Source organism: Myotis lucifugus, unplaced genomic scaffold (assembly GCF_000147115.1).
Source record: "Myotis lucifugus unplaced genomic scaffold, Myoluc2.0 scaffold_14, whole genome shotgun sequence".
Lineage (NCBI taxonomy): Eukaryota > Metazoa > Chordata > Mammalia > Chiroptera > Vespertilionidae > Myotis > Myotis lucifugus.
The window spans coordinates 11,075,559-11,096,874 of NW_005871062.1; the positions used below are offsets into that span (position 1 = coordinate 11,075,559).

Below are 21,316 nucleotides of genomic sequence, written 5' to 3' on the forward strand. Positions count from 1 at the left end.
CATCTTGGTTTTATTTGTTGTATAAACTAATCTGCCTAAAGTGGGCATATCCAGTGTCACTGTTTTCTTTTGTGACACTGTTTTAATTTAAAACAGCCAAGCTATGTTCAAATTAAGAGTAGCTACTATAGTAATTCTTTATTTACCTGAAACAAGAATGTCATTCCTTAGTGCACAGACTGCATACTCTGATTTGGTAAATTCTGGAAGCTTAGCCAAAGACTTCCATTCTCCTGTCACAGGATCATAGCACTCAGTATATGGAAGATTAAACCCTCCAACTCGTTCACAGCCGCCAACGACAACTATCACCTCAGAATAGCCAGTTGACCTAAAATTATTGTAAGAATAAATAATATATTAAAAATATACTCAAGATTATTTCAGACCCTAAAAACATGCCATTATCATAAAGAAAGTGGAATAGTATTATAAACAGTTGAATTTATTCTCTATGAATGTACCAAATAACACAGGCTACCAATTATTACATTGAGAACATTTACAAGGGATTTAGTGTTATCATTTTTTTCCACAGAAAATTCCTATGAGTATTTTTTTTGAGATTGCCTTAAAAATTGTAAAGCAGTCCAAAGAGCCTACCTAACTCAATTGGAACTCTGGTAATATTAAGGATGATTTTCAAATGAAGTTTTGCAGCAATTCAGATGTGCATAACCACACATGATGATGCACTTTTTCTAAGTGTAGGAAAATGATATTTTTCTGTCAGATTGCTAGTTCTAAAAAAGCTACTTCACAGTATAATCTACTACCCTGTAAAGGAGTACAGTTATGTGCCACATAAGTTGTTGTTTGGGTCAAAAACAGACTGCAGATAGAAGGGTGGTCTCATAAGATTGTAATGGAGCTGAAAAATCCCTATCACCTAGTGACATCATAAAGTTGTAGTGCAATGCATTATTCGTGTTTGTGGAGATGCTGGTGCAAACAAACCTACTGCACTGCCAGTCATATAAAAGTATAGCACATAGATTTATGTATAATACATGATACATGAAAATTATAATAAATGACTATGTTTATGTATTAACTATACTATACTTTAAATCATTGTTTTAGAGTGTACTCTTCATACTTAAAAAAATTTGCTGTAAACCAGTATGCTGTGTTATACCAGCAGCAGCCTCATACATTTTGCTTATTGTGTCTCTTGGCTGCATTATTTTCTCTTGTGTTTGATTTCATCTCATGTTGTTTTGTGCAGTAACAAGGTGTAGACTGAGGCTTATAGCCTAGGAGCAATAGGTAATGCCATACAGCCTAGGTGTGCAGTGGGCTATACAGCCTATGTCTGTGTAAGTGCACTCTATGATGTATGCACAACTATAAAATCACCTAAAGGGGAATTTCTCAGAATGTATACCTTTTGTTAAGCAACACATGATTGTATATGTACAGAAATTATTTTTAAAACATTTTTTAAAGTTAAGTAAATTTAGGTAATCCCACTCAAAATGTTGGTAGTCACTAAAAATGTTAACAATGTTTATAACAAAGAATGTTAAAAAAGAAAAAAGCAAGTTAAAAGCTGTACATAAGGTACAATTAATATTTATATTAAAAAGGTCTGCACCCAGCCAGTGTGGCTCAGTGGGTGAGTGTTGACCTATGAACTAGGAGGGCATGGTTTGATTCCTGGCCAGGGTACATGTCTGGGTTGCAGGCTCGATCCCCAGTAGGGGGCGTGCAGGAGGCAGCCAATCAATGATTCTCTCTCATCATTGTTTTTTCTATCTCTCTCCCTCTTCCTTCCTCTCTGAAATCAATAAAAATATATTAAAAAAATAAAAATAAAATAAAATAAAAAAGGTCCTGGCTGGTGTGGCTCAAGTTAGTTGAGTTGTCCCATGCACCGAGAGTTTACAGGTTTGATTCCCAGTCAGGGCACATGCCCAGGTTGTGGGCTTGATCCCCAGTAGGGGCGTGCAGGAGGCAGCCAATTGATAGTTTTCTCTCAGAGATATTTCTCTTTCTCTCCCTCGCCCTTCCTCTCTTCTTTCTAAAATCAATAAAAACATATTTAAAAAATAACAGACCAAAATGTTAATGATGATTATTTCTGCATGTGTGGCTTCCCACTTTCTAGTAACATAAAATTTCAAAACAATAATGAGCATGGGCTATTTTTAGAGTGGAAAAAGCAACTTTTAAGAGCATTAAGAGAGTCCCAAAATTTATGTTAAACACTGGCTTTTTAATTTTGTACTTTAAACTTAAGAGAGAGACAGGAAAAACTGAGAGCTTATTCAAGCTCTTTTTGTTCATAAGGTTCTATGGAATTTTAAAGTTAGTTGGCTTTGCCCAGGCCAGTGTGGCTCAGTTAGTGGGAGTGTCGTCCTATGCACCAAAAGGTTGCTGGTTCGATCCCCAGTCAGGCACATACAAGTATCAACCAATGAATACATAAATAGGTAAAGTAACAAATTGATATCTCTCTCTCTCTCTTTCCCTCCCTCCCTCCTTTTAAAATCAATAAATAAAAATTCTAAAAAAATTATGAGATATGGTTTTCACTTTCCAGAGTAGCAAAGATTTATAAAAACTAATAATATATGTTGACAAAGGAGTTGAGAAATAGACACTTTCATATTTTTGGCTGAAGTATAGCTTGGAAGAAAATTTTATACAGTAACTACCAAAATTAAAAATGCCCATATCCTATGACTGAGCAATTCTATTTCTAGTAATTCAAGTTATAAATTATCAGTGTATGCAGACATATGCACAATACTGAGCATTCTTTGTAATGACAAAAATCTAGAAACAACTTAAACATCTATCATTAAGAGATGAATCAAATAAATTATGGTATCCATATATGGGGTACTATATAGCTTTTAAAAAATTATTTGAGGCCTGGCCAGTGTGGCTCAGTGTTGGAGCATTGGCCAAAGGATCGAGGGTTTGATTCCCCATCAAGGGCACATACCTGGGTTGCTGATCTCCCCCTCCCACCTTCCCACCCTATCTCCTACCCCCAGCCTCAGTTGGGGCATGTGTGGGAGGCAACCAATTGATATGTCTCTCTTACATTGATGTTTCTCTCTCTCTCTCCACCTCCCTCCCTCCCTCCCTTCCACTCTCTTTAAAAAACCAATAGAGTGCCGAAGCCGGTTTGGCTCAGTGGATAGAGCGTCGGCCTGCGGACTGAAGGGTCCCAGGTTCGATTCCGGTCAAGGGCATGTACCTGGGTTGCGGGCACATCCCCAGTAGGAGATGTGCAGGAGGCGGCTGATCGATGTTTCTCTCTCATCGATGTTTCTAACTCTCTATCTCTCTCCCTTCCTCTCTGTAAAAAATCAATAAAATGTATTAAAAAAAAAAAAAAAAAAAAAAAAAAAACCAATAGAAAAAATATCCTTGGGTGAGGATTAACAAACAAAAAAAGATTTTAAAAAATCCATAACAAAAATAAAAATAAATGAAAAAAAAAAGTCTTTTATGTGGCGATGTAGAACAATCTCCAAGATACTTTTAAGTGATAAAAACAAGGTGCAAAAACAAACAAACAAACAAACAAAAAACAAGGTGCAAAACTATAGTACCCTACTGTCCGCATAAACAAAAGTGGCAAAAGTGGGGAGGTATGTGGTATGCATACACACACACACACACACACACCCCACACTTATATGCAAAGAATATTTCTAAAAAGAGTTCAAAAATTTGGTAACAGAGGTACCCTTTGGGACAACTGATATACCAAAGGTCAGGTAGAGGGAAAATTACAATATATATGCTTTTATGTAAAAATGTTAGAGTTCAAAATAACAATGAATTAATTAACATGTATTTAAGATGGGAAACCATGTACCCTATAATATAGAATAACATCCTTAAGAGGGACTAGAACAAAAATTCAGAACAAAAAATTTTAGTCTTGGCTCCGCCACTAAGTAACTTTATGACAAGAACAAGTTGGTTCATTTAACTGTACTTCAGTTTTATCACCTATAAAATAAAGAATGAAGGTATGAAGGTATTTATTAATCTTACAACACTATTTTTTTTAGATTCAACATTTTTTTGTGTTAGTTTCAGGTGTACAGCATAGTGGTTAGATAATCATATACTTTACAAAGTATCCCCCCTAATATTTCCAGTACCATCTGGTACCATCAATAGTTATTACAATATTATTGACTATACATCCTGGTGGCTATTTTGTCATTACCAATTTGTACTTAATCCCTTCAGCTTTTATACCCAGTCCCCCGGCTCCTCTCCTTTCTGGCAAGCATGAGTCTTTTTTTCTGTATTTACCAAGCCTCTTTCAACTAAAACACCATTTCTTTAAAGAACACACAAAAAGCCCTTATCTTAGTTTTCTCAAATGGTTTCTAATAGGAACTTGAACCTTGTTCTCATTATGGCAGTTATATTCCGATATTCATTATATAGTAACTGATTATTAGACAAGAGGTAGGAGCTTATTAAATAGTAGAGGCCTGGTGCACGGGATTCGTGCACTGGTGGAGGGCGTGGCCTGTGGGGATCGGCCTGCTATGGGAGCACCGCTCATCCCAGTCTGCTGAGTGGCTGTGCACCTGCCCTCTGAGCAACTGCTCCCTGGTCCGGCATCTTCTGTGGAGCCGGAGCACTCACTTCTTCAGGGGAACTGGTGGGGGACGGGCCCAAAGCCAACAGCACTGAGAGGCAGCAGAGTAGGCCTCAGTCCCACGGTGGCCATGAACCCGCCTCCCAGCCTCCAGGGTCAGAGCTGCACAGCCTGCGGCATCCGGAGGAGGTGGTAGGGAGTGAGGAGGAGGAGCCTGGGGCAAGGAGGTGATGATCGCAGCCCAGGGTTCCTGCCCATTGGCCCGGGGTTCTCAGCGGGAGCAGCCAGCCGCTCATCCTGGTCAGCTAAGCGGTGCTCCCACTGTGGTAGCACACTGACCACCAGGGGGGCAGCTCCTGCGTTGAGTGTCTGCCCCCTGGTGGTCAGTGCCATCATAGCGACTTGTCAAATGGTTGTTCTGGTCGTTTTGCTGTTTGGTTGCTGGGCTTTTATTATATAGGATTAGCTACCTATTGCTCAATTGAGTATAGCAAAGAGCACTGATTTTTTTCTCATAGATATGAACAATTTATGCTTAAAATGAACCATTTGATAGCAAGCATTTCTGCCTCAATCACATTTCCTATTCTGTAAAAGCACAGCATAAATTTAAAATGTATTTTCTTCATGAAACCAGTAATAATTTTTATTATGTTTTTTGTGTGTCAAACGCTAGGTTATGCATTCTTTCATATGATATCTCTAATACTCACAACAATTTTTAAAAAAATATATTTTATTGATATCAGAGAGGCAGGGGTAGGGAGAGAGAAACATTAATGATGAGAGAGAATCATTGATCGGCTGCAGACCCACACTGGGGATTGAACCTGCAATCCAGGCATGTGCCCTTGACTGGAATCAAACCCAGGATCCTCCAGTCTGCAGGCAGATGCTCTACCCACTGAGCCAAACTGGCTAGGGCACTCACAACAATTTTACAAGGTAGATAATATTATGCTCATTTTACAGATGTGAAAACTGATACATAGTGAAGTTAAAGTGCCTTGCCTAAGATCATAGAATTAACTAGTGTAGAGCCAGATTATAATCCAGGCCTGTTTCTGAAGTCAGTACTCTAAACACATCATGATGCTTGGTGTTTATTAAAAAATAATATTATGGCCCTAGCTGGTTTGGCTCAGTGGATAGAGCATCAGCCTGTGCACTGAAGGGTCCTGGGTTCGATTCCAGTCAAGGGCACATGCCGGGTTGCAGGCTTGATTCCCAGTGGGGGGCATGAAGGAGGCAGCCAATCCATGGTTCTCATCATTGGTGTTTCTATCGCTCTTTTCCTCTCCCTTCCTCTCTGAAATCAATAAAAAATATTATTAATATTATGTATTAGCACAGACATTTAAGGTTGCATAATACATATTATTAAAAAGACAACTACTGTTCCTAAGCTTTGTTCCTTCTGTGATTGGTCTCCACTGTTTTCTCTCCATGGGTTTACAACTGGCAGTGTAGATTATCAAACTTTCATGCTTGGGTGCATTTTTGGGTTTTCTCTGTTATTTAAGAGACACGTGGGTATATATATGTAGAATATCTAATATGCGTTGAGCTCTGAAGGATACTTGGCACAGGATAAACACTAAAGAAACATTGACTGATGTGGAGTATAACCTAACTGTTCATTGGTGGAAACTGACTGTCATCACCCTAATCTGGAGTTAATCTTTGCATCGCTAATGTGAAGACAACCAGATAGTCTGTGTCTCCTACTTTGACACATTACCTAGGATGAACTCTTGCCAGAAATACTTAACTGGTCTCCATTAAGCTGAGGCTTGCAGAGCCAACTTCGTTTCCAGAAACATAACTAAATGCAGGTAAATGATACCATAAGGAAGTAACCAGACTGATACAGAAGGTGGAATACTTTTCTGGACAACTTGGCCAACAACAAGTCAGAATCACAAAAAAGAAATTTTTCTGAAATAAGAGAGACTTCATGGAAATAACCAGATGCAATAAGTGATCCTGGATTAGATCCAGATTCATTAAAGAACAGTCTGGAGGAAGTATGTATATGAATTGGGTATTAGATAATATTAAATAACTATTAACTTTAAGTGTGATATTATTTTGCCTGTTATTTTTTTTAAAAGATGCATCCTCAAGTAAAAAAAACAAGTAACATTGGCTGAATGAATGAATGAATGAATGAAAGAAAAAGTCTGGGCTGGAGATATAGGTTTAATAGTCAATAGCATACATGGTAATTAAAACCATGAGAGTAGATGAGATCGCCTAACAGTGGTCGGCAAACTGCGGCTCGGCAAACCGCGACTCGTGAGCCACATGTGGCTCTTTGGCCCCTTGAGTGTGGCTCTTCCACAAAGTACCGGCTCTTCCACAAAATACCGACTTCTGTGCATGGGCCACGAAGTTTCAATCGCACTGTACGTGCGCGCCCCCACGTGGTATTTTGTGGAAGAGCCACACTCAAGGGGCCAAAGAGCCACATGTGTCTCGTGAGGCGCGGTTTGCCCACCACGGGCTAGTTAAGTGTGTAAGGCAAGATAAAGAGATGTGAACCAAAGGGACTACCAACATTCCCAAGACTAGATACAGAACCATCAACTGGAAAAGAGCAGCTGGAGAAGTAAAACCATGAAGAAAATGGTACTCCACAAGCTAGAGGAGGAGTTTCAAGAGGGATTAAAGCAATTTATAATGTCAAATCCTAAAGAGAGACCAAGCTGGATAAAGACTGAAAAGAGGTGTCTAACAAATAACAAACAGAAGGTCAGTGATGACCAGATTGAGAGGAGTTTCAGGAGAGTGACTGGAGCAGAAGTCGGGAATGAACTGCAGTTGCAGAAGTGGAGACATCACCCCTTTTTCAAAGAACTTTGGAGTTTCTCAGAAAGATGAGAACCTGTATAAATAATACACATTGTTCAGATAATGAAATTCCTAGTGATGGGTACTAACATGCAGTAACAAGTAAGTGAAAGACAATATGAGGGACAGAAGTTGACTGCAGAGTTGTAAAATAAAGGATTCCTCACAAAATGCCTACACAAAATAAATATCCGCTATTATATTTATAATAGTCTGTAAATTCAATATAACTATAGTTTGTTTTTTTCTACTTGCCTCCTAAAGAAAGGTGATATAGCAATCTTTTATATAGATGTGTTCCACTGTATAAAATGGATTGGTCCGCTTCAAAATTGGAAGTAAATTTTTGCAAATCAAGTAATTAAGTGAATCAGGAAAAGTATTTATTATCTAACCTAATTAATCTGAGTCTCCAATATGTTCATTCAGGTCATTTCTTTGTAAATAACATTAATAATAAATGAATTAATTTGATTTTACAACACATATCCCTTGGTCCCTTCTAATCCCATGAGATATGCAGAATAGGTATTATCAGTCCTATTTGACTCCAAAACATTCTTCTGCTACAAGGGAAGAATGGGTGATTTTCCTTGGAGGGACACTGTGCATCCAGAAAAGTTGTGGAATATCCCTGAAGCTGTTTAGCTTTCTTAATACATTTAACCGTGGCCTCTCCACATTCTTAAACTCAGCCCAAGTCTCTGAAGAGTCTTTAAAAAAAGAACAGGAACTTAGAAAAAATCCGTACACTTACAGAATAAAATTGTATTCTTTTGTCCTTTGTTAAACAATTACCAATTACTTTTTAAAAAACTAGAGTCAGCTTTTTTGTTTTATTGAGATATAATTGTACAATATTTAATTGCATTCCTACCCTTTAACATAACATAAATTTTCCAAATTCTGTATAATGATGATATAATTTTTGTAATCAGAAAAAAATTTAAAAGTTGAGATTGACATTAAATATAGTAACTATGGCAATGAGACAAGATCTGAAGGTTGGGTTTTATATCTGAGAATCCACTCATTGTACATGAGCTTACTTACTTCACCTCTATATTTCATGTTGTCTGTTAGTCTGCCAAAGTCTTTAGCTCCTTTCTATCCAAAGACTCTCTGGAAAGAAAAGTGGAATGCTTTGGGACCCTACGAAGGCTATGAGAAATTAGTAGAAATATGTTGAGACATGCACAGTTCCAAAGACCCTTTGCAACACCCTCTGACAGCTCAGAACAATAACAAAGAATGAATCTAGTCTTCACTGGGAGAGACACTTAAATTATATAAATCTACATGCAACAATACATATAAATGACTACCCTGAAATTACCTTCAGGATGTTTAAAAATACTTTAAAAACAAAAACTTTTGTTAATTATATTGTAGTTAATTTGTAAACAGTTTTCTCACCTTCGTGGCCTAGTCCTTGGGGACATCATTTCATTCCCAAGTATGTGGTACCGCCTTGCTTCATGCAACAACTGATAACACTCAGGAGAATTCTGGATCAATTGGTCCACCTCAACTGTTTGAACGAAGTAGTTGGGATGCAACAGAGGGAGTCTCACATGTGTCAGGAGCTCATGTAATAGTGGTCTTCTCAGATCAACAGCACGATAGACCCAACGCATGACAGCTTCAAAAACCATCTCCTCTTTAGTAATAACTAGTTCATCACTACAAATATAATCAATAAGTTCATCTTTGTCAAGCTCAAGAAACTCCTCATGCTGGGACACATCCTCAAAAGTCTGTAATGCAAAAGTCTTGCATTTTGTGAAGAGTGTTTTGAGTGAATGGGTGTCAGCAAAGCGCTGAATTCCTAAGCAATTACAAGGATCAAGTTGCTCCTCCAAGAACTTGGCACATGCATCACGGAGAACACTGATCTGAAAGAGGCTTGATGTTTCAAAGATATATTGTACATTCTCCGTAGTGATCTTCACCTTTCCAGTATACACATACTGCAGAAAACATTCCATAGCTTCAGCTAAAATACCATTGATTTCAACCAACATTTCTCGGCTTTCCCTGTGGTCATTACAAAACATAGCTCTGAAGTAGCTACTACAGGCTGATAGAACAGCTCTATGGCAAGGAAATTCTTTCCCTTCCACACAAATGATAACATCTGTGAATAATCGGTTATCTCGGAATTCATTAAATATCTGGAGTATGTTTTCAGCATGGGATGATCCTGAAGAGAAGTCAAAAAATTCATGGCCTGTCAGAGATTTAGGGTCCATTTCAAAAACTTTACGCTTAGTTGCTGGGGAATCACGCACCCCGAGATCCTCTCTGTTTAGTCTTCGTCCTAATATTAGGACCATCGTTACATCAGTTGACTATATAACTGCTGAGAAATGACTATTAGGGATCTTCTCTACGTGGCTAAAAGTGAAAAAAGAAAAAAAGTGAAAACATTTTAATAAGTAAAAAATTCAGTATTCAAATTATATAATTTCATTTTGATGTAACACTGCAACAAAATCGTGTAATATATTTCATGTAGGGTACAGGGCACTACTTCGTTTTAATAAACATTGATATAAAAATTGCATTTGCACAATTAGAACCTTAGGAGTAATTTGCAACAGTACTCCTTTAGCCCCCCAGGTGAAAGGATACCGTGTACTTTGTGAATTACTAATAACCTTCTGTCTTCCCTTTTACACAGCTGGGTTTTATCCACTGACTATAAAGGTAAGTCAGAATACTGTAAGACACAGAATTTGACTATATTCAGAATCCTAAAATAAGTGTATATTATCTTAATATACTAGTGTTGCTAGACAGGAATTCAATTATATTTATTAATGGTCTTTAAAAATATATATATTGTTTGACTAGCAAGTCCTTTTCCAGCATTCCTAAGGAAATAACAGGATATGTAGAAAGATTTATCTACAGAGATGCCCAATGCTATATTTTTAAAAATATATTTTATTGATTTCAGAGAGGAAGGGAGAGGGAGAAGGAGAGAGAGATAGAAACATCAATGATGAGAGACAACCATTGATCGGCTGCCTCCTACACTCCCCCACTGGGGATTGAGCCCACAACCCAGGCATGTGCCCTTGACTGGAATCGAACCCGGGACCTGTGAGTCCTCAGGCTGACACTCTATCCACTGAGCCAAACCAGCTAGGGCCCAATGCTGTTTTAATAAAAAATACTTAAAAAAACCTAAATGACCTACAATAGGGGATTAGTTAAACCGAAGTACATCTTAAGGATGGAACAGTCTATGCAGCCTTTAAAAATTATGTATACTAGCCCAGCTGGTGTGGTTCAGTAGTTGAGCATCAACCTATGAGCCAGGAGGTCACAGTTCGATTCCAGGTCAGGGCACATGCTGGGTTTTGGGCTCAATCCCCAGTAGGAGGCGTGCAGGAGGCAGATGATCAATGATTCTGATAATTGATGTTTCTCTTTCTCGTTTACTCTTCTTTTGTCTCTGAAATCAATAAAAATATATTTTAAAAAACTATGTAGACTATTTAATGACATGGGGAAGAATTAACTAGATAGTAAGTGAAAAGCAGATCATAAAACATATGCTAAGGAAATAGAAAAATTTATGAATCAGTGCATCAAGAGATAGAAAAAAGGAGGCATATATGCCAAATGTGAAGTGATTTGTTTTGTTTTTCTCTATTTCCCCCTAAATGTCCACTATAAATAGGAAATAATTTGTTTTTAAACCTCCCTCAGAAGTGACTATGAATAGGTAACTAATGAATTGAGGCACTGGGCTATAGCTATCAATTCTCTTAAATTTTCATTTTTAAGGTGGTTCTTCTCCTACTGGCTTTTCAGATCTTAAGTTGATATATGACCCAAAATGTATTTGTCATTGGCTTAAGAGCACTCGGGGTAGCTCTCATCTATTCCCATGCCCTCAGAATTTCATACACAATCACTTCTATAGGTCCCAGCTTCTTCCTGAAATATTTCAACAGTCAGATATCTAGGCCAAATGATGGTAGCATGAAGAAGGCTTAACATTATGGAAAATAGTATGGAAGTTCCTAAAAAAATTTAAATATAGAACTATCACATAATCCAGCAATTCCACTTCTGGGTATTTCTCTGAAGAAATCCAAAATACTAATTTGAAAAGACATATGCACCCTGTGATGACTGCAGCATTATAGAATCTCCCTTTTGGATAAAAGGGACAAGTTTCTCTTACATAAATGAAAAGATACTCTGTTCTGTAGTCAATAATCTTACTGTGTTTGTTATCTAGTATCTTACTGTATTAACTTTGGGGTAGCATACTGAGTGAGTTAAGTATCAATATAAGGCTGATTAAAACTTGTGTGCTCTTCCTCCTGGGAGCACACATTTGGGCCTTTCCTTTGTCCTTCCTCCCTCACAGGCATGCATCTCCTAAACTCTAAGGCAGTGGTTCTCAACCTTCCTAAAGCCACGACCCTTTAGTACAGTTCCTCATGTTGTGGTGACTCCCAATTTCATTGTTACAAATTGAACATAATTAAAGCATAGTGATTAATCACAAAAACAGTATGTAATTATACATGTGTTTTCCGATGGTCTTAGGCGACCCCTGTGAAAGGGTCGTTCGACCCCCAAAGGGGTCATGACCCACAGGTTGAGAACCACTGCTCTAAGGGATCCCACTGAGACTTGCAACCAGGGGAACAATGGAGCAGCGGGCAGCTTGTCCTGGGTTAACCCCTGGACCTGTCTCCAAGGTCCCCTTTTTCTGACTGCAGTGAGCTGATAGCAGCCAGCCTGGCTCACTTCTTTCACTGTGGCTTTTACTTCTCAGTGAGCCAAAGCAACCCCACCGAGGCTCATTTCTTTCCTATAACATTACTAAATGACTCTGCCTAGCCCCTCCTTGTTTCAATGTCCTCAGCTTTAATAAACTACTCTCAAAACAAAAATTTAAGCACACACACCAAACCTCAAAAACTTTATAGGAGTTAAGGGTCTGTCTTTTAATGATATTTTCTGCCCCTTATTCTCATAGCTGGTTCCTTAATTACTGACAAGAGCTCTTTCACGTCTTTTACCCAATGTAAAACTGAGAATCCTGGATTAGAACAACTATAAAAATCACCTGCTGTTATAAAGTATTCAACAGCAACAAGATACTGTCTACTGCTTGCTTTGTAAGTGGCTATCTCTTAGACCTGGGCTGTTTCTTCCCGAGCAGCTTTGGCTTGGCTTTTCGGACATCCTCACTTTCTCTGGACTTTCTGGGAACTCTCCCATCAACCAGTCTCCACAAAGCATAAAACATAAACGCTTCCTAGATGACAGGGTGGGTAAAGGATTTGCACAGAAGGATCTTAGAAATATGAGATGCATTTCGAAGTTTATCTTCTGGGCTTCTATATGTTAATTTATTAGCCGCTGTTTTCCCATTTTACACAAATCAAGTATTTTATTTTAACTAGTAATGGAAAAAGCAAGAAATCAATTTGGCATCTCTGGACAAAACAAGAGGAAAATGTTTGCTCCAAGGAAATTTAATTAGAAAATTATATCTAGATAAGTTAGTGGATGCAAGGGTGATCAGATGGTCGTGTCAATGACTGCCTGCCCATATCACATGATTTGTCTAGAAGAGCTACTAACTTTTTTCTCCCTCATTTCTTCAGGGGCTTTATTTCTGGAGCTACACTGTCACTTGAAAGGAAGACTTTTCTTAACAGAATATTGTTTTTAATTGAATTGATTTTTAGAGAGGAAGGGAGAGGCAGAGAGAAACATTGATGTGAGAGTGGAACATCAATTGGCTGCCTCCTGCATGCCCCACACCAGGGCTCCAGCCCACAGCCCAGTCATGTGCCCTGAATGAGAATCGAACTGGCAACCTTTCAGTGCACTGGATGACGCCCAACCAATTGAGCCACACTGGTCAGGGCCAGAAGATTCTTCTTGTTAAGGATACTGTACGGTTTATTTCCAACTGCAGAACTCATAAATGTTGCAGACCTAGTTTCTGATTGTTAAGTAAATTTAAAATTAGATGTATTTGATTTATGTCCCAGAAAAATGAGTGGAGATAACTTATCTTAGTGTCTCTAAGACTGGGGAAAAATGTTGACGGGGGACTGAGAGTATCAGGAAGGGGAGGAAAGGACTGGGTAAACACTGTATTTAGTAATGGAAACGACCGTGAGATTGCCTTCCTTTATGATCTTGAGGACAGAACTGCTCCTTGTGACTCTTACTGACCTAAGTGACTCCTGGCTAAAGAAAGTAAAGTGGTTTAAACCTTCAAATAACAATGTTTAAATAGTTTATAAATATTATAAATACCTTTTTAGCATTTGCTTGATCAAAGCCTCAGTCAAAATATTTGTGTTGTTTCAATTTCCACACCTAAAATAAATGGAGAACAGCAGCAACATATAAATCAGATACGAATCACTTATACTGGTCATTGGCAGGATTTACTAATATGTTAAAAAATGTTTTTAGTTGATTTTAGTTTCCAACTGGAAGTTTACTTTTGTATAGAAAATCATTACTGAATAACAATTCCTGAAAGCAAATTAATAATTTTATGTTATTTTACATACAAACTAGTTTTGTTATTTACCAACGTCTTTACTTGACAATTTTATCCTGCAGTAAGGTTTCTTGAGTGAAAGATGAGTAAACACTGGCATCAACAGCAAGCTAATGGTGACAGTGAGATGAGAAAAATAGATATCATGTGATAATTGATATTTGAAGAATGTCTGGTAATAGATATCACATCTGAGTTTGGAGCCATTAAATAATTCTGAGTTGGTCTATCAATATTACCAAAAGTAAACAATTTAGTCATTATATATTATATAACCATGGAATACATTTCAGAAAAATCTCAAGTGTTCTGGGTAATTCAGGAAAAAATTCATTTTGAAATCCACAGTAATTAGATTGTCAATATAGAATCTCCAAGTTTATAAAATAATTTTAAATCTTTTAATATACATGTATTATTTCTTCTGCTTTGTTGAGGCTTATATAGATGTAGTACCTATTGAAACTAACTAATTTAGCATAACTCCTTTTTGGGGGGGGGGCAGAAGGGGAGTAGAGGAATGCTTAAGAGAAAATACTAGCAACTTGAACTGTGCACAGAATAGCAATTGAACACTAATGGACCTGGTTTCTGGCCCATATATCTATAGACCAAGTTATGGACTATTGATTTTTTTCCTACAGAAATACATGAACACACTTCTCTGTCCCCCGATTATGCGATGATTGTGAGGTGAATGTTATCTTGCATGTTTCTTTACTTGTAGAACGCAGTCTAACTTGTGTGTACCTTTGGTAAAGAATATCTCAAGTTGGTCAGATCAGGGGATTGTTAATCCTAGCTAAATGCTTCTTCCCAGTGGCAATAAGAGATTCTGAGCCAACACAGGTATTCAGCTCAATTCAAGAAACATTTATAAAGAGCCTATCCTTCGTCTGGCACTGGGGTCGCAAATATTGGATTCAGATCCAATTTTAGACTTTGGGATTGGCTAATATAAGAACCAAACAAGAACTCCAAGACTGAAATTAAAATAGATTCATTTTCTCAGTGTTTCTCTAGCAGAAAACACAGGTGCAGATTGGAATAGATTCTCTCATGACTGATCTGATCTAGAATTATACCTTAAGGCAGCGATTTTCACCCGGTGTGCTACAAGAATTTTTAAAACATGCAATACCTGACTATTTAGTCAGGGGCACTGACCTCCTTTCCCTTAGATTGCCAAATAAGAAAAATGACAACAGCCAATACAACAAGAGCCATCCAGTGTGAATGAATAAAAAATTATACCTTTTTTTTTGTCAGATTGGCAAAAAAATAATGTATTTTTTGGTGTGCTGCAGAATTTTAGTAATTAGATGAAAAAAGGTAGAAAATTGCTCCCTTAAGAAGTAGAAGGGCAAAACAATTCACCTGGGCATTTTCTGCAGGGTTTTTAGCTAATACTTACGGGACAGAGGGGGTCAGCATACAAAGTCCAAAGAAGATGTATACTGTCAGAATTAATCTAGAGTGTAGCTGTGCTGCAATCAAGCTTATTTTTCCTTTAGAATGCAGGAATTCTATACAAAGAAAGAAGTTACAATTAGCCTTAAAGATAGTACAGATTAATGAGGGGCTTATAAAGATTAACAAATACCAGAAAAAGGGAGACCAAAAATATTTTTATTAACACAGTCATTATAACATGCAGTAGAGAATTACCATATGCTATGCTCTACATGACTTCATTTTCTCAAATTTAACCTTGAGTGAAAAAATAGCAGAGACAACAGAAGACCAACCAAAAAGAGGTTTATCTTTAAAGATACATAGTAAGCCAAAAGAAGGAAGAAAACAACTGCAACATAATAAATCCATTATTTTAAAATAACTAGAAAATTATACTTAACATGATACTGTGTAAAACTAAGCAATTTTTATAAATTTCTGATATTTTCACAAAAGTTAGCTAATTCATTTGAATCAGCTAACTGATTCATTTAAATTTATGCTCTTAAATTTTCAATTTAAAGGTTTACGTTTGGAGCAGTGATTCTTGAACCAAGTTTTATAAATCGAATATTTAAAGTCCTGTCTGCAAGCTGCTATTTTCAACATTTCTAATTTCTTAATGGAACCACCAAGAACATATTTACCCACTTAAGATATCAGAAATAAACTAAAACCTTACATTTTTTTGCCTAGAATTATAGCAACTAGTGATTACCCTTTGTTTACTAGAACCTCAAATGGTCAATACTTTGATTAATAAAAGAGAAATGAGAAGTATATGATGATGAAAAATTTAGGAGTGCTTAAACAATGTCAGACTAAACCGTATGGTTCTATGAAAAAGAATACCATCTTTTCCCAAATTACAGAACCCAAAAATTGAATTTCTCCACTCAGTGTTTCTCTTCCTTGCCTTAAAAATTTTGGCTATTAATATTCCTCAAAGGAAGAAAAACAAATCATTAATCATCAGACATCATACCTGGTATTACGCTGTCCTATTGAGTCTACTCATGCTTCTCACTAGACTTGACATGTAAACTTAACTTCATTGGCTTTATCTTGCTAACATGTTTCTTTTAGGTATTTAACACATTGTTTTATTTTAAAATCAAAGGACCTATAGATATATAATATAGTTATGGTTTCTGTTAGAATTATGTTTTCTATTAGAATTATGCTTTCTGTTCTATTAGAATTACTGAAGTCTGTAAGAACACTATCAATGCTCTGCCACTTGAACAAGTTTGAGATCCAGTATTTTAAATGACTTCTCCATGTACAAAAGCTTTTATAAGTCAAGTGATTTTTATTTACCTTAGGTGACACAAATTACTTACAAAAATAACTTTCAGAAACGACTGAATAGGTTAAAGCCTAATTTAAACACTAATTTAGTAAACTTTAAGATGTGCCCAAATCTGAAAAACTGTAGCCCTTATGTGAGTTTAAGCGGAGTGACAAACTGGTCAATTAAAAAAGTTAGTTTAGCTACTGTTTTTAATAGACTAGGATCTTAAAAAGTATATACAAAAATAACTACAGCCGCTTATTTAAGAATTAGCAAAAAGCATTAAGGATTTAGCAACTTGGACAAAAGCTAAGAAAGTTTGAATTAAAGCTGACAGCTCTAACTCAGAATACTATTTCTTCTTCCTGTTTCGAGACTAAGTCACAGGCTTTGTCTGGATAAGCAGCCTTTTGAATGGTGGTTCTATTTTTTAAAAAGGTTTGCATTTTGTATTTATTTAGATGGGTTGAAAGCCCAGAATGCGCACGTAGGATCAGTTTGGGATCACAGAAGCTGCTCCTTATGGTGGTCATTTCCACTTCTATCTAAAAAATGTATTAAAATGCACAACCAATGAGAATTGTTCATATTCAAGTCCTGCTTTACGCAGATGGCTCAATCAACCTCCTACAGAAATGCATTAAGTTTTGGGTCAATTCCTATGGATTTATAGGAAAGAAAACCTGATAAAACCCAAGCACTATTTCCAGGATCTCCCCATGAGATCAGAAAAACTGCATCTTCAACACACTATGGCTAAAATGAACGTTTTGGTAGATTTTATTACAGTCACAGTAACTTACAATTTCAAAACAAGACATTTGCTACCCTGGCTGGTGTGGCTACGTGGTTAAAGCGACGACCCTCACGCTGAAGGGTCAAAGGGTCGGTCGCAGATTGGATTCGGTCAAGGGCTTGTACCTGGGTTGCAGGTTCATCCAGGCCCCATCTGAGCGCATGGGGGAGGCAACCAGTTATTGTGTCTCACATTGATGTTCCTCTCTCTCTCTTCCACTCTCACTCTCTGCTCCTATTTCTCCCTCCCTCCCACTTTCTCTAAAAAACAATGGAAAAAATATACTGAGGTGAGGATTAACAAACAAACACACATTTGCAATTCGCTATCACAAATTCTGAATTACCATTGGGATTAATACCTAGAAAAGTGAGCTATAACCAACCCCCGGCCCCCCAAAACACACACACACACACACACACACACACACAAAACAACGAATTCAAACGGAGGTATCAAAGAATCTTTAACTTTTAGGAGGATATCCTCAAAGGATATCTAATATTTTAGAATTATAATTTTACACCTTGGTCGACAGCAGGCAGATTTTAAATCTATTTTACGTACCTAATAAAAATCAACCTCAGCTGGTGGACCTAAACAGTCTGCAGCTGCAAACACTGAGACGTGATTTTTAAAAAGCTGCTCGAGAGTGCAAGAAATTAGTCATTAAAATCCACCAAACTAGTGTACAGTCCCTGCCTGGGGGGTGTGTGTGTGACCGAGGCACCCTAAAATGCGGCGTTAGGGTCCTTCCTTAGCTATTTAACACGTTAAGCGCCATGTCAGCCACCGGTGCGGCCGGCATATCGGTGAGACGGGATATCGCCGGCTAAACGGAAAGGGAGACAAAACAGGCTTGGCGCTGAACGTGTTAAACCTTGTTTACAAATCATCCAGAACAAATGCGCAAGAGGACTTCCTGCCCCACAAGGTGGCAGATAAGACACCACTTAAACGGGCCTAATTCTGCGGCCCTGGAGGGCGGGCCACCGCTGCGGTTCCCTGAGGGCACAGAACCGGCCTCAGGTTCTAGCAGAGGCTGCGGGGCTCACCGGAGGGCGACCCGGGAGGGTCCCTCCGCGCGGGAGCGCGGGCCGAGGCCGCCGAGGAGCGCCGAGCGCGCCCCCGCGCGTCCTCCAGATCACCTTCGAGGGGGCGGGGAAGAGCTGCCGGGGCAGGACCCCCTAGCGACCAGCCGGCCGCCAATCAACACTCGGAACTCGCCCCCTCGTTCCCGCCCCGCCTGCCGCCGCCAGCGCCCAATCCCGGCCGCGGTAACAGCCGGCGTACAGAATGTCCAGGACCTGGGGGGGCGGGGACGTTGGGAACTAAATTAAGAAACCAAGCCTTGGAGTGGTAGGAAGGTGGGGAGGTTAGGCGGGGACTCGGCCGGCGGAACGCCCGCAGCCCCTCCCGCCACGACTCCCCGGGGACGGTCGCTCCAGGGCCGGGTTCTCGGCTCGGGCCCCGCCGCGATCCGCGGTAAACAAAGGCTCGCTGGGAGTTGGGGCGGGGGTAGCGGTCAGGTGACAGGACCGCGCACCTTTCGCAAACGCTTTAGTGGGGCTACTCTGGCCCGTAGCCTGGGAACCCACCCTGACCCCGTCCGTCCTCCCCGACAGACAGCGATCGCGGCCCCCCCCCAAACGGGAAGGCTTGATTTGAGGCCTTCGCATTCAGTGCTTCCTTCGATTATGAAAGAGCAGCGGGGGCCCCGTTCGAAGCCGGTCGGCAACAGCAGGACCCGTCTCCCCAGCCCCGTTCGCCAGCTGCTCCCGCCCCCGAGGCGACGGGGTGGCCGACACCTGCTAACCCAGCCCGGGCGGCCCTGTCCCTCCCAACCCGGCCCCTGTGGGGCGCGTCAGCATCGCCGCGGTTCCGGGGCGGCAGTGCCAGGAGGCTGGGGTGTCCCCCTTGCAGGACTGTCGTGGCCGAGCGGGGCTAAAGACCCCCCAGGAACGCCCTGCACACCCCTCGCCCCAGACAGGGGCCCAGCAGCCCCAAGCGCAATCTCTCCTCGGCGCCCCCGCGTCTGGCCCCGAGAGGCCGGACGCCGCTGGCCTCCCTCCTGCAGACACCTCCGTGGTCGTGACCTCGGTTGCCCCTCCGCCCCCGGCGCTGGCCGGTTCCTCGCCTTTCGGCCGGTCCCGGAGCTGTCATCCCCGGGTACCTCTCGGCGAAGGCTGGAGGCGGCCAGCAGCAGTGGCGAGCAGCGGCTGCCCCCGCGGTCCGTTAGCGGCTGGCGGCGCAGCGCTCCTTCCAGCCCCGGAGTCTCCTGCAGCCACCAGTCACTGCTGTAGCTCACAACAAAGGAAACATGTGACCGCTCGGGCCAAAACACTGAGCGTCATAGACCCTGGGCCAATCCGAGTGGGCTCCCCACTCGCGGGGCACCCTGGGAGATGTAGTTCCTACTGCGGGGGCGACCACTATGCGAGCGTGTCGAGACCCAGTCCAGGGGCTGGTGATTTGGAAATATTTTGTTTTAGTTAGAAATAGGTTAAGGAAATACATCGTTTTAGGATTCTAATGAGAACACTGAGTGGTATGTTTATTGCCACGTCCAAGGCAAAAGCACATGTCCATGAAGTTGCATAATCTTAGGGATCTTTTAAATTTGACCCCTTGGTTCCCAATTGTGAAATATGAGGGCCTGAGGTGTGAAAGGGACAAGAACGCTGGTCGCTAGACGGCGCAGGGAAACCGTCTTTCTGTGTAAATCTGTTACTGTCAGCTGCATTAAGTCCCGAGTTACCTTTTTATTTTAGACCTACATGCAAATCAAAGTTGTTGCAAATCCCTATTTTCCAAGGCAGATAGATTCACCAAAGGACATTATTTGACATATTTGTTTCTGCAGATATTTTTTTCAAAGATGGGTATACTCTCAAACATTTAACTAGTTTTTGGTTTTTGATGTCAGAATTATAACTTCTCTCTCTCCTATTTGTTATGAATACAGTCATGCCTTTATTGAATAAAGGATTGTGTTGCAATGACCAGAAGTGTATCCTATATAATAAAAGGCTAATATGCAACTCGACCAAATAATGGAACCACTGGTCGCTATGATGCACTGTGACCACCAGGGGGGCAGCCGCTCAATGCAGGAGTGCACTCCCACAGGGGGAGCAACGCTCCGCCAGAAGCTGGGCTCATGGCTGGCCAGCGCAGTAGCGCTAAGGATGTCTGATTGCCGTGGGGAGCAGGCCTAAGCAGGCAGTTGGACATCCCCCAAGTGCTCCCAGACTGTGAGAGGGCACAGGCTGGGCTGAGGGACCGAGTGCACAAATTTCGTGCACTGAGCCTCTAGCACAGCAGTTCTCAACCTGTGGGTCGCGACCCCTTTGGGGGTCGAACAACCCTTTCACAGGGGTCGCCTAAGACCATCGAAAAACACACATATAATTACATATTGTTTTTGTGATTAATCACTATGCTTTAATTATGTTCAATTTGTAACAATGAAAATACATCCTGCATATCAGATATTTACATTATGATTCATAACAGTAGCAAAATTACAGTTATGAAGTAGCAACGAAAATAATTTTATGGTTGGGGGTCACCACAACATGAGGAACTGTATTATAGGGTCGCGGCATTAGGAAGGTTGAGAACCACTGCTCTAGTATAATATAGAAGGCCAGGCTTCTTAAAAATATTTTTTAGGCTTCTTTTCCATCTCTGATTAAAAATGAAAATGCCTGTGATTTATTGAGTTGCTACAAAACTCCAGACTCAGTGGTGGGCACTTTATATATATCCTTTAAT

The 21,316-nt window shown here is 40.0% G+C and overlaps 1 protein-coding gene across 4 annotated transcripts in view; it reads right to left on the bottom strand.

The window, feature by feature from the left end:
• KLHL24 (kelch like family member 24) overlaps positions 1 to 19,836 on the bottom strand; it is a 31,741-nt gene extending 11,905 nt beyond the window's left edge. For 3 of the 4 annotated variants that reach the window (XM_023750639.1, XM_023750637.1, XM_023750638.1), the window contains exons 1-6: positions 19,713 to 19,836; positions 15,409 to 15,520; positions 14,025 to 14,104; positions 13,742 to 13,804; positions 8,852 to 9,832; positions 147 to 331 (exon numbers count right to left, since the gene is read on the bottom strand). In XM_023750639.1, coding sequence (XP_023606407.1) covers positions 147 to 331; positions 8,852 to 9,771 — 1,105 coding nt within the window. In that variant the 5' untranslated portion in view covers positions 9,772 to 9,832; positions 13,742 to 13,804; positions 14,025 to 14,104; positions 15,409 to 15,520; positions 19,713 to 19,836. The remainder of the gene's footprint in view (positions 1 to 146; positions 332 to 8,851; positions 9,833 to 13,741; positions 13,805 to 14,024; positions 14,105 to 15,408; positions 15,521 to 19,712) is intronic. The other variant, XM_006084866.3, reaches the window with a different exon arrangement.
• Positions 19,837 to 21,316: the final 1,480 nt, after the last annotated feature.